The sequence below is a fragment of the Tenebrio molitor genome, chromosome 6 (assembly GCF_963966145.1).
Source record: "Tenebrio molitor chromosome 6, icTenMoli1.1, whole genome shotgun sequence".
Lineage (NCBI taxonomy): Eukaryota > Metazoa > Arthropoda > Insecta > Coleoptera > Tenebrionidae > Tenebrio > Tenebrio molitor.
In genome coordinates this window covers 14858090-14871753 of record NC_091051.1, presented here as the reverse complement: position 1 = coordinate 14871753, position 13664 = coordinate 14858090, and the positions used below count along the sequence as shown (strand labels likewise).

At 35.5% G+C, this 13664-nt stretch overlaps 3 protein-coding genes across 3 annotated transcripts in view; 1 reads left to right on the top strand and 2 right to left on the bottom strand.

The window, feature by feature from the left end:
• LOC138133190 (uncharacterized) overlaps window positions 1-13664 on the bottom strand; it is a 30251-nt gene that overhangs the window by 8117 nt on the left and 8470 nt on the right. The window lies entirely within an intron of this gene.
• Window positions 1183-3558, top strand: LOC138133626 (uncharacterized). Its single transcript, XM_069051550.1, has 2 exons — window positions 1183-1454; window positions 1620-3558. Exons 1-2 carry the CDS (start codon window positions 1440-1442, stop codon window positions 3351-3353), a joined length of 1749 nt encoding a protein of 582 aa, XP_068907651.1. The 5' UTR covers window positions 1183-1439; the 3' UTR covers window positions 3354-3558.
• On the bottom strand, window positions 7961-8921 carry LOC138133616 (cuticle protein 64-like). The gene is made up of 2 exons (XM_069051548.1): window positions 8764-8921; window positions 7961-8714 (listed from the first exon to the last, which is right to left on the bottom strand). The coding sequence occupies exons 1-2, from the start codon at window positions 8773-8775 to the stop codon at window positions 8055-8057; spliced, it is 672 nt and encodes a 223-aa protein (XP_068907649.1). The 5' UTR covers window positions 8776-8921; the 3' UTR covers window positions 7961-8054.

The window sequence follows — 13664 nt, the reverse complement described above, 5'->3', positions numbered from 1 at the left end:
TAATAGTGCAGTGCTTATCAACATAATTACCGACGTCTCGCCTCCACATTTTGACTTTTTTGTGTTTTATGTTCTATGTCAATGTTAAGGAATTTCCTCACGATATGACATGAGTAGGTATAATAATATACCTTTTTGAATTTCAACCACTAATGTGTTCTCTAAGTCCAAAATTTTTAAAAAGAGATTGCGGTACTATTCCCGTTGCTGAAATTATAAGTGGTAAAATCGAATTTTTTTCTAAACACCAAAGATTTCTCATAGCAACGGAGAGTTCTAAATATTTATTAATTTTTGTGTTATATGTATGTCTGTGTTATATTGTGTGAATTTGGAACAGCTATATCTAAAAGATATGCTTGCTTTTGTTGTTTATTTAAAATATTAATGTCTGGTCTGTTATGCTGAATATGAATGTCAGTTAAAACTGTACGATCAAAATATAATTTGTAATTGTCATTTTCCAAACAAGTTTCTGGTTTATAAATATAATGTGGTTGTGTATCCTTTAATAATTTGAATTTAACTGCTAAATTCATGTGTATAATTTTTGCGAATATATCATGACGTTTCTTATATTCGCTTTGAGCCAAAACGCTGCAAGAAGAAATGATGTGTTCAATGGTTTCCCCTTCAGTTCCGCAAATCAAAGAATTATTTTTACAATTAACATTACCAATATGTTTCTTTTGGAGACTATAATATATTTCATTTTGTTCTCTTTTGTATTCTCTGTATTATTTCAAAAATCTATCAACCCCTTTTTGGTATAAAGTTAAGAACTCAATTTTGGCTGAGCTCTCCCTAAACTACAGTTTGGATAATAAAATACATAATTAGATTTACTAAATTACTGGTAACGAAATGAATATGAGGTGATTAACAATTATGTACTTAATTAGTTAATTAAACAAAATTTCCTTAACAAAAAAATGGGATTTTTTTAATGTAGTTATAATTATGACAATATATCACTGTCCATGTTGCAATTGAAAAGAAATAAAAAACCTACCAAGAAGAAATTCGTGTTTTAGTGGTAGACAAGTCGACGACAGCGATCGGTCAACGTTCTAAATAATTTTAAGCATTGATTTCAAGTTTTCTGTGTCGTTTCCTTGAAATTTAAATAAAAACAAAATCCGCCAGCAAATCGCACGAAATCAGCTAAAGAAAAGGTGTCACTAATTATTATTGCAACCTCATAGTAGCAATTAACCAAAGAAATGCATCTGAAATTGGTAAGTACTTTCTTCGACAGTGACATTTATTAATATTAAACAGCGCACAACTGTTTAGCATACAACCCTCGTCCATTAGAAATGGTTTGTATAAAAACAAAAAGAAAGTGACTGTTTCGTTTTTGTTGTTGTCAAACCGTACTGTGATGATGTTGGTTTAGTTTTTTTAGAACGTTTGTTGTAAGTGCAAGAATAATCAACATGAGGATGTTAATGGTGAGTGTCGATTAAACTGTTACTCAGCAAAAACTCCAACAAAAGGCTAAATAATTGATTTGTTAACAGATTGATAAATTAATTTGTTCGGTGTTTTGTTCAAAGAACAATAAGTTTCGCAATATGCGGTAGAGAAGTCTCGTTGTAAAATTGAATTTATTCCAGGCATGCGTTGTGTTCATTTTCGTTTTTATGAAGACCGTCTCGTCCGAGGCCGATTTGCAACAACAAAATCAAAACGAGTACCTGAATCCAGTCAATGATTACGAACAAGAACATCCCACTAAAGAACAAGACAAACGAACGGTCTTCTCGGGTCCTCACGGTTGGGCCAAACACGTTGGAGTTCACCCGTCGGGCTTCAAATATGTCATCGGCTACGGACCGGTTGACTTAAAATACGTACCAGTCATAAAACCCCTCGGTATCAAAGCACACCCCTATCATCACCACCACCACCACCATCACCATGGGACAAAATTACACATAAAACATCCCCTCATTCTCAGACCTCTTCTGCCTGTACGCCCTGTGATTCATCAAACGGGTTGGAGACCGATTGTTCCGATAGTCAGACCAGTGGTACCTGTTGTGAAACCGGTGGCACCGATAGTGAAGCCTGTTCCGATTCACGTACCAGCACCGCCTCACGTACCACACAAACCGTGGCAGCAACAAGGATGGATTAGTGCTAAACCTGTGCATGTTCACCCGGTACCAGTGTCGGTGGTTAAACCTGTGGTTCCCGTCAAACCTGTCCAGCCGATATTCGCGGTTCAGCAGGTGATACCAGCCAAGCCGGTGCATGTTCCGGTTAAACCTGTCGTTCCGATAGTACCATCCAAGCCTTTGATACCTCTACCGCAGCCAGTCGCCCCGCTGGTACCCATTGCACCAGCCGTCAAACCAGTACATCCTGCGTTTGGCCCAACTTTCCCCTTCATCCATCAAGTACCGATAGGTCCAGCGGGAGTACCACTGTACAACCCCGATATCATCGGCCAGTATGCTCCTGGAGCTTTCGTACACCATCACCACCATGTACCCGTTGCCCCACCACCTGCAGTGATTGTACCGCAAGCTCCTCAACCCGTTTTTCCACTTCATGGACATCCCACACATGTCCACGCTCATGTTCCCCAACACGTCCACCCCCAGATTCCACAACCCCCGCACGAACAACACGACGTGCAAACTCCCATAATTCCCCAAAACCATCCCATATTCCAGCAACAATTGCCCGACCACGTACATCACCTGTTCCAACAGGCTCAACATCCAGAGGTTTTCCATCAGCAGCTGCCACACGATCCGAATGCTGTCTTCCACCAACACGCACATGTTCCTGCTCAACATCCCGAACTTTTCCACCAACACCCGCAGGTTCCCGCTCAACATCCAGAACTTTTCCATCAACACCCACATATCCACGCTCAACACCCTGAACTTTTTCATCAACACCCACATGTCCACGCTCAACATCCCGAAGTTTTTCAGCAACAACTACCTCAGGATCCTAACGCCGTTCTCCATCAACAACTACCTCATGATCCTAATACCGTTTTCCACCAACATCCTCAACAAGCTCCTGTTGATCCGCAGCTGCCTCAAAATCCTTCGGTTCTGTTTCACCAACAGTTGCCTGGAAACGTACGGCATCACTTCAATCAGCAGATTCAACATGGAGACAGCGCAAGTTCCAATATACTCATACAAGGTTCCATTCAACCTGGACACACTGATGTACAAATACCTGCACATCTACCTCAACACCCTAATTATCTACCGGATGGGGGGAGACAGTTTCATCCGGGAAATTTCCACGACCCGTCACAACACCCGGAAAATCTTGTCAGGCCGTCTGTTGGGCTAGAACCGCCATTCACACATCAAAAATAAGTCACATTAACCACTTTATTGTATAGCAACGATCATAGTATTTATTTTTATATAACGTTTGCGTTTGACACGAAGTTGTAGAGCACCAGTCGACAAGAGGGCATCAATATATTTGTACTTTTAGTTCACAGTTGTATATTTTTCTCTGTTAATGTGTATATAGAATTATTTTTGTAAATAATAGTCAATAAATCTGTGATTAATATTAATAATTAATTAATTAGTAGGTAATTAATACTATTAGGAAAACTTAATAACGAGATGAAAGGATAATGACAGGTTCAGTCAGAAATAATCTTAAGTTGTTTACAATCTTATAGAGATAATAATCGAATATTTTACTATACCTATCTCATGGATTATGTTAATTATTATTTTCGTTGGGACACGTATCATAACATGTCTTCAGCTTATCAATCAAATAGAAAAATGTGTGCATATACAAATTTGATGCTCGTCGACAGAAACGAGACAGGCAAATCTTGTGATACTTAACTTCAATTTTCGAAAAACAGCAGTTCAGATCAAATTAATTTGCAAAGGGGACTGTAATGTGGCTATTTTCGTTAATGTACTCGTATCTTCCACCTACTGCCCTGTCCCTGTTAATTTAATCAAAAATGCATTATGAAAATGTTTCTGAGAAGAGCCAATTTCCGCCAATGAGGGCGCCACACAACGAGGGCTTCACTAGAAATAATAATCCATACGCACTATAACAAAGAACAATAACAACACTAAACACGAAAACAACGAACAATTATGAAAAATTCACGAATTTAATTTCAAAGCAGCAAAAAACAAGGAGTTTTTTGACTTCAAATTCAAAATTTTTTAATTTATTTTAGACCAGAGTAGACTATGGAAATTTGGCGAGTTGTATGGTAAGACTGTGGCTGAATGACAATATGTATAATATTTGAGGTTACACTTTCTTGTCAAAATTCATGACCATGTAGCCAAGCATTATCATTTTCTAATTAACTACAGGGTGAGCAACAATAACTGTTACAGTTGTCAAAAAAAAAATTTACATAAAATTTTCAAGACTGTGAATTGTACCTATTTCGGTTTGTTTTATTGACAATATTGACACCTGGTATACATTTCAAATTTAAACGTCTTGGTTTTTGTAATCTTTTATTAATAAAGTGGTTTTCTCGTTGGAACATGACATAAAAGTCACCAAAAATCACCAGAATTTATTGCCAACTCAATCAGTACCTACTTGTTGCTCACACGGTATTCACGATCTTTTTGGGATCGAGTTGGCTATGATTTTTTCTTTTCATGTTGGACTAACTGACTCAGTGATGCAACGGATGCAATTTTTTTTCTCTGTCAGTGTCTGTTCGACATTTTCTTGCCACCGGATTGCCATATTTATTTTTTTTTTTGTTCGACACTGTCAGAATTTGAGAATTTTCTCCTGTGTGAACGGATTTTGATGAATTTGACAACTTGTCAAAACGAAACGTCAAGCTAATTTTAAAGATTTTCATCCATTTGGAGCCTTTGGGGGGGGGGGGGGGGGGCTCGTCGAACAAAAAAACGTTGTATTCAACGCGTTGTTGTGTAATTTGCGCTTTTTTTGGCACTCGTGGACCTTTAAAACTCTCGTTTCACTCGAGTTTTAAACTGGCCCACTCATGCGAAAAAAAGCCCAAATTACACACGAACTCGTTAAATAAATAACTATAATATTCGTAAGAAACTAAACGATTTAATTTAATTTAAAAAGGACAGATCAGATTTAAGAGATTCGACAACAATGTACCTATAGCCAACTCGGTCCCAAAAAGATCGTGAATGCCTTATACATAGTTTCGAGGACTCAATAATGTGTGTATTTAGTGATAAATGTAAATATTGTACAAATTTAAAACTAATTTACCTTAATACTTAATAATAATGTCAAATTTGACACTGGCAGTTCAAACAATTTTGATTTTGTTATTTTGACATAGCCCCGATACCAACATTTAAAAAATTAAAATAGCCTACTCTGGTCTAAAACAAAAATGAATATATTATAGGTCTAGAGTTTCTCTATTTCATAAACCTAATTCAACAGGTGGTCGTTTATTGATTTTTGAACGATCTACAGTATGTCCCCGGATTGAGTTTACAAGAGGGAAAAAATTTTTATTTTTGATTTTACGCAAAAACTTCAGAGGAATAACATTTTTTGCTTCATCTGAAACCCCCATTTCTGTTATTAAAAAGTCTTTTTCAACACAGAAGAAGACTTAACATTAAAATCAAAGAAAATGCAGAAAAAATATTTTCCTTTTTTTTGAAAAAATCAAATGATAATTGAATATAAAACTATTCTATTAACTATGGGCCGTTTTCTGTACATCATTCAACCCTGTATCGAAGTTTAAGCTTCTGAACACCCATGCCTGATACATAACTGTTGGGAAATTTTTCATTAAATTTTGTAATTATGCTGAAATGGCTTACAAACGCAAACATAGCAAATATAGTTCAATCATTTCGTCAAACTACGTGTTTAAAGGTTTAGCATTTGAAACCTTAGGCCCTTGGTGCAAAGAACCCATCGATTTCATTAATGTCATCGGAAACCGACTTATCGCGGAATCAGGCGATTCAAAATCAAAGAAATTCCTTTTCGAGAGGATTTCCCTTGCCATTCAATGTGGAAACGCTGTAAGCATTCGGGGCACTTTTCCAGATTCCGCAATATTATCGGAAATTTTTGTATTATAAAACAAAAATGTTTATGTAATTATGTTATTAATATAAGCTCTTTTCTTATTAAAAAAAAAAAAAAAAACCGGTCCAACATTGGATTAAATAAATTTTTTGTTCTAAAGACAACATTTTGCAACAGCAATAAGTTGTTTGTCAAAAAACCAGGCCAATTGTAATAAAATTTATAACATAAAATAAAGTCCAAATTTGAACAAAAAATGTTAATTTAAGAATACAGTGTATCAATACTGAGATTTTAATAACGGAAGCAAAAAATGTTATTCCTCTGAAGTTTTTACGTAAAATCAAAAATAAAAATTTGTTTCCTCTTATAAACTCAATCCGGGGACATACTGTATATTTCGCAAATTAATTTGACCTGTTCGGTCATTTTTAGAAAAATTGAGGTTAAGTGTCACAAAACATTTATTTTGGTTGATTCACCCTGTATTTAATTAAGGAAATACGAGAACTGCTAGCTACTAAAATTTTTGAGTTTTTTTGGACCAACCACATTTAACTGTAAGCAATTCCTCTCAATAACTTACCTACATTTAATGGCAACCATTTTATTTAAATTTAAGCTTCTTTCCAAATTCTCCAAAAATGTAACATTCTTATGAATCACATGTGACATTTGCATTCGCACTCATTTACTTGCGCAATTATTAATAAATCATCTGCAGATGTCCTAAAACATTCAATGAACGAATGCAAAAAAAATTCCACACCCTTTCACTTTTATGTTATTAATATTGCACCTCATGAACTAGTGTTACCAAAAAGGTTTAAGTAATAATTCCGTTTTGTTATCGACCATGTTGCTCTAATTTAGACACACCTCAAGCATTACCGGGATTAAGTCCTACTGCGACATTTGTATAAAATTAACATTAGATTCGGATCTGTAATAAGTGAAAGGAGCTGAAAATTTCGATGAATGAAACTGATAACAGGCATGATAATAAGTTCATTATGAACATTACGTGTATCTGATTCATCTACCTGAACCTGACCACTTCGTCTCCATTACTGTTGGTTGTAACAGCGGATGTTGCACATTACACCCATTTAGCTCTTGCAATTATTTATAACTTATGAAACGACTAGTATTGAGATATACAGTTACAAACGCACATAACCCAGAGGACATTTTATAACTTCATGGGATCGCATAATTTTATGAAGATTTAATGACGAGAGAAAGTTCAATTGATATTAGAACAAAATAATCGAAATCTTCACGAGCGGAGACAATGTCGCTTTTTAACAAACTGTTCGAGCTTGCAGCAAAGGGTTAAGTAACACGTGACCTTCACTCCGGTGCCACTTCATTAAAAGTTTAATAAGCAACAATGTCTCGCAATAAAGTGTTTAATCGAGTTTTGTAAATCTTGTTACATGTTTTACATGCATTTCTTGAATAATTTGTCCTTATAACAATATCTGCAAAAGGAATAATTGCCAAATGTGTGACGAAATTTCAGAAAAAACTAATCGTTACACTTTTTTGTCAAGAGTTGTCGGGGACTTCCTGACAGACCTTAAGCGGACAATTTTGAAACGAGTCCTAGGATTTTATATTTGAAAAAAAAAGTTTATGGGCTGGCTTTTTGAATGTAATTAATCGATACAATTAGGCAACAGTTTCTTATTTGGCTGTTTTATGATAATGATTGATAGAACTGACACATTTTACATTTGAAAAATGTAAAAATTCATGTCGATTCGTCTCAACATTTCTTATGTAATTATGATTGCACAAGAAAAAATAATAGTTTAGTAACATTGGTCACTGAAACTATTACGTGGATTAGTTCACATTTCAAGGTGAGACACTTCTTACATGAAATCGAAATCGGAAGTGTTAAAAACATGAAAAACAGGAGTAAGTACAAAATTATAATTTAATTTCACATCGATCATACAATATGTACAATACAATTATCATTTAAATTAATACAAAATCAACATCACTGGACTCTAATGGATGAGTTTTCCGTATCCCAAACCGGAGTATCCAAGGGATGATCCAAGAGAGTATCCATGTCCTCCCAAAGCCAAACCGTGTCCAACACCTACGCCGCTGTATCCCAGACCGCTGTATCCCAAACCGCTGTATCCCAAACCGCCATATCCCAAACCGCTGTATCCCAAACCGCTGTCAAGGAGTCCGTGTCCGCCATAACCGACAGCTACGGGAGCGGCGATCGCCTTGGTCACTACTGGGGCAGAAATGATGGGGGCAGCATAGGACTTGGTGACGAGGGGAGCGGACACGATGGGGGTGGCATAGGACTTAGCCACGAGGGGAGTGGAGACGATGGATTTGGTCAATACTGGGGCGGCGACCACAGACTTGGTGACGACGGGAGCAGAGACGATGGGAGCGGCGTGGTAGCCGATTCCGGCGCTCAAGGGGGCAGAGTAGGCGAGACCGTGCCCTAAGCCGCCATAGCTGCCGATGCTACCGATGCTGCTGTAGCCATGGCCGATGCTGCCGACGCTGCCGTAGCCGAGTCCTCCGTAGCCAAGACCACCTCCGTAGCCAAGACCACCTCCGTAGCCGAGACCCAGGAGGCCGCGCTTTTCTTTCTTCTCTTCGGCGGCGGAGGCGATGGCCAACACGGCGACAACACAAACCTGCAAGGAAACGGTCAGATGGGCACTTCTACGATGATGCGGTACTCACCAAGAATTTCATGATGGTGGTTTTGGGTAAACTAAACTGTTAAATGCACAATCGATGTGTGATGCAGAACGGGACGACGACTTGGGTTTATATAGTTAGGTGGTAGGGTTTTGGTCGCTTTTTTTAATCACGTGTGATGGTGTTAAACTAGATCAAAACATCATATATGAATCGCGCCATTCATTCGCCTTTTCCACACCGGCCGCAGCCTGTCGCGTTTCGTATGAAGCTTGCTTAACTTTGACAAAAAGAGACCGGGGATACCGATGTGATTGTTGTTTTTATGTAATTACCGACGCATTGTAAGATTATTCTTGAAATTCGTGAAGGGCATCGATGATTGACCCAGATGAAATTTCGGATTGCGAAATGTGATTAAATTGTCTTAAGGAAATTGCATAAAACATCGAAGGTTCCGTGGGGCAACGCCAGTAATTGATTATGATGCTTGGACTAATTAAAATTTAAAGCTCCGACTGCATCTTAATCAGTCTGTCATCTGGTAATGGCCGAAAAATTTAAAAAATCAATTTATCGAGAGCTCAACCGCATAATTTCGTAACAGCACCATGAAAGTGCAACTTGGGCCATAATAAGTCTTTTGAAATGAAACACTTACCTATTACCTATTATGACGAAAAGTGACCTTATACTCACCTGTGTCAAAAGTTTTATTTGTGACATAATCTCATATCTCAAAATGTATCAAAGAGTGGGGAAAAACTCTATCCATAACTTCGCACAATGATTTTGTACTTTTGGGAATCGTGGACGTGTTGCCTAATTATAAATAATATCAGTGATAAATCAGACTAAAATGTATCATTATTGCGTTATTATGAAACAAAATTGTTATATAAAATCGAAACGACTACAATGTAAATTTTTTTAGCACATTTCCAAGACATGTTAATCGACTATCCCAACCGGTTACCATTTTCCAGCTTGCGCCTGTATGAAATATGTGGCTATTACAAGAAACTGGGCAAATACCATCCGCATTAGTGTCATTTGATACCTTATTATAAACGAGCCTCTAATTATCGTCTTAACATGGTGTCGTGGAGTCGAAGAAAATATTAATTGAATAATGACATGTTTTTGATGTGACCTGTAAAGCATCCGAAGATTGCAGGCGCAGCTAGAAAATATTTGGTAAATTAATGGTTTTGTGTCTAGTTCAGTTTCCAAATCACCTTCGGGGAAAAAGTAACAAATTTGTCGAGATGAGGATCACGCGCTACAACTGGAACGTTAATATTACACGATTACAACATTACTTTATAACATATTATAACATACATTATAAACGAGAGTCTGCAAGAAGTGACAAAATTAATTTAAATAACAAATAATGTAAAGCAGATAATTTGCATTAAAATTAACGTTAAAATTATTTTTGCTGAATAACTTAACGCTTCTCTATTTGCATTGTTGCTACAGCGTGAAAGATTATAAAAGCTTAAGTAAATGAATTAACAGCAAAGTAACATTCTGCTGCTGGGAAATTATTATTACTAAAAATTTTGGGAATTTTTGTTTTAAAGCACAATTTTAAGAATCACTTAATAATTATCACTTGACATTGACAATTTAAGAAACTGTACGCATAAAGAGGCTGCAGTACCTCTTCCCAAGATACTTTATTATATAACCTCATTTACGCTTAAACTTGAATCATATAAAAAAAGGTTGTTGGACAAAAATGTTTATCCTCAGTCTACAGGATTTCGATAATATGTTTCAATTTTAACGTCATCAATCGTTTACACTGAATTATAAATTAAAAATAAGCTAATAATTCAGCTACCTTCATTTAATTAATTAAGTTTATTAGCTGTCATAAAATCAAATTGCTTTCACATAAAAACAGAATTATAGACATATAATAAAAAATATCAGCTCCGCCCGTCATGTGTTATTCGTTATACATAATTTAATATCTTGTATGTGGCAGAATTATGGTGATATGGTATGGTATGGTGGTAAATTTTCAAATTAGCAAACATTACGTCATGTCCAATTAAATGTTGATTCATTTTTGGATATAAATAGACAAGAATTGATGTTTTGGTTTTATGGAGGAGAGCAGAAATCTTTGTTATCGTTACAAAAAGTGGTCCATATTAGAATTAGCAGACTGCTGTCAGGAATTTTATTAAACGATAATTCATTCCGAAAAATCGAACGGATTTCCTCTCTCATGCGTCATTCCAGGTGGAAAGGTTGTGCAAAATGCACCCCACCAAAATCTGTTGCTTCACTAAAAAATTGGAGTTACTTCGTGAGAACAGATATGAGCTCATTTTAGAACAATTATTTTTGAAAATGTGAAATTCTTGAGCATCTTGGCATAAATCTACACTAATATGTACATACAGACTGATTCACATAACTTTCCGACCCTAACGAAAGTTAAATGCAGCCAGTAATACGTTATTCAGTGATGACTTGATACTTTTATTTAGGTACTATGAAATCTGGACACTCCTGGCATTATTGACAATCACTTGACAGTTTCTTTTTGTATAATTCTGAAATAATTTTTGTTAATTAAATGTGGTCTAATGACGAATGGGTCGATATGATATTGATACATGATGAGTCAGTTTCTTAAATAAAAAGAAATATTGTCGATTACTGCCATTTCTAAATTTTTATAATTAAGACTTTTGTGGAGGATGTACAGTTAATTTCAAAATTATAGAGTACACCTAATTTTCTACAGTGTAAAATGCACTTACATTTTTTGTCAAAGATCAGTGTCAATTTTGACAAACAAAATGCCTAATCTAACCGAATACGCGAAAGTGGTCATTCTTTCCAAATTAGAAGAAGGGTGGTTGATCCGGAGGGTAGCCCAATATTATAACATCGCGAAGAGCACCGTGTAGAGAGGATAAAACAAACAATATTATGGTGCTCTAAAATATATGTTGTCAAACTTACCTAACATATATAAAAATATGACGTCTACATTTCAAAAAGGCATCTTCACATCTGGAAAAAACTTTAATAAATTGACTTCTTGATTTTTGAGGTGTACTCGATAATTTTGAAATTAACTGTACAGTGTGGGGTAAAATGATTTACATCTAGTTACCTTTGGAATTTTTGTACATGTAAATTTTCCTGTACCGCTCTACTTTTTTTTTGAAGTGCCGAACTATTAGTTCTGTCAATAAATGTCATCAAATGAATTGACAATTGTTACAATTTACTAAATTGAATTAACAAACGTTGGTGGCCACTTTCAACACTAGCTGTGACTTGCTTTTGTTAGCTCCTTTTTAATTTCAATCTCTACTTTGCATTCATATCATCCCTTCGCAATAAATCACATTTGGAATTTTGGAATATTTTGAGGTTAGGCTTTTTTTTTTGTTTGTAGAGCGGCATTTCGTATTTTTACAAGGGTAATGCAAAGGTAACTAGATGTAAATCATTTTATTTCACACTGTATAAACCATGCAAAAGTTTAAATAATTCGTGTTTTTGGATCAAGTTAAGAATGAAAAACTTATTGCTGGCTGTATTTAAATTTCGTTAGGATCGGAAAGTTATGTGAATCAGTCTTTATATTGAATAGAGTTGGCACAAAATTGTCATTATCTGCGTTTAAATAAAATTTCTCATTAACAAAATGTTTCTAGAGAGAAAATAAAATATAAATATTATGTTAACTATTTTGCTTGCAGATTTGCTTGCATTTACTTCACAAAGTCTGTGGCAACCAGGCTGCCGATTTTTCAAATCTAACTTCCCTATAATAGGAACCAGGATCGAGCCTACTTTGTCTTCTATACTACTCTACTGCAAACTATGAAAACTGACAACAATGCACTAGACATTGATGTTATTTATAACCTCAATCTTAGAAAAATATAACCTAATTTAGCAGACCGCTTTACTACAAAATTAAATGCAAAATTTTCATGGTCTCCCATTATGCCAAAACAACGTGAATGCATTTTATGTTGTGTAGATTTTTACAGCAGCATCATACAATCATTTTTAATTTTTTTTTTTTGTATAAGAGCCATCTTCTCTATTATTTTACTAAAATATTTTTTTTATTTAATTAATCGTTTGTTTCTTACAATGAAGGCTATGTCTTCATCAAGAAGTTTTAAACATTGGGAATTTACTTTTTTGGAATAAATCTAAATCCATTTTTTGTAGATAAAAAAATGAATTGATATTAATCGACACCCGGTATTGTAAAGTATTTCGAAAACGAACTTCAGGCGACAGTAAAACTTTAAAACGAGGCTGAAAGCAATACTAACATTAAACTCTTTTAAGCGAAAATGCCATTGGTCATATTCTCTCTAATTGCAATAAAATTACGTAGCAATTTGCCTTTAACGAATCAACCTCCAACATAAAATTCCTGAGATTTAGTTATTTCCGGTGGATTAGCAACAATCGATTATTTCACATCCAAACAGTTTATGTTGTCGTTTCAAACCAAAGATTAGAGTGAGACTTTTCTGTTCCAGCCTAGGTACGCGAAATAATGAAAATTTATCCTCGTCCAGACTTTCACACAACCTAATATCAAATTTAATTACAATATTCCACATTTCCACGTGTGACTCTTACATAACCTGAAGAATACCTAAAGTGTATCTTTGTTGATAAAACAAATCACACGCTATTCATTTACATAATTATAATCGTCGATAATTGGTGGTAAGTGTATAATTATTTTTTTTTTTGACACGGTAACATGAAACTTCCTAGAGGCTCTATTGCGTTAAAATTGAGACGTAGAGAACGGTGACGCGGTGCAATTTTCGAAAAAGTGCAAGTCTCGCTCTGATGACCTGTAATTGCAGTCGTCAAACAGCAAATCAAAGAATAATAATCGCATGTGGAAAATGCGATCACCGAGTAGT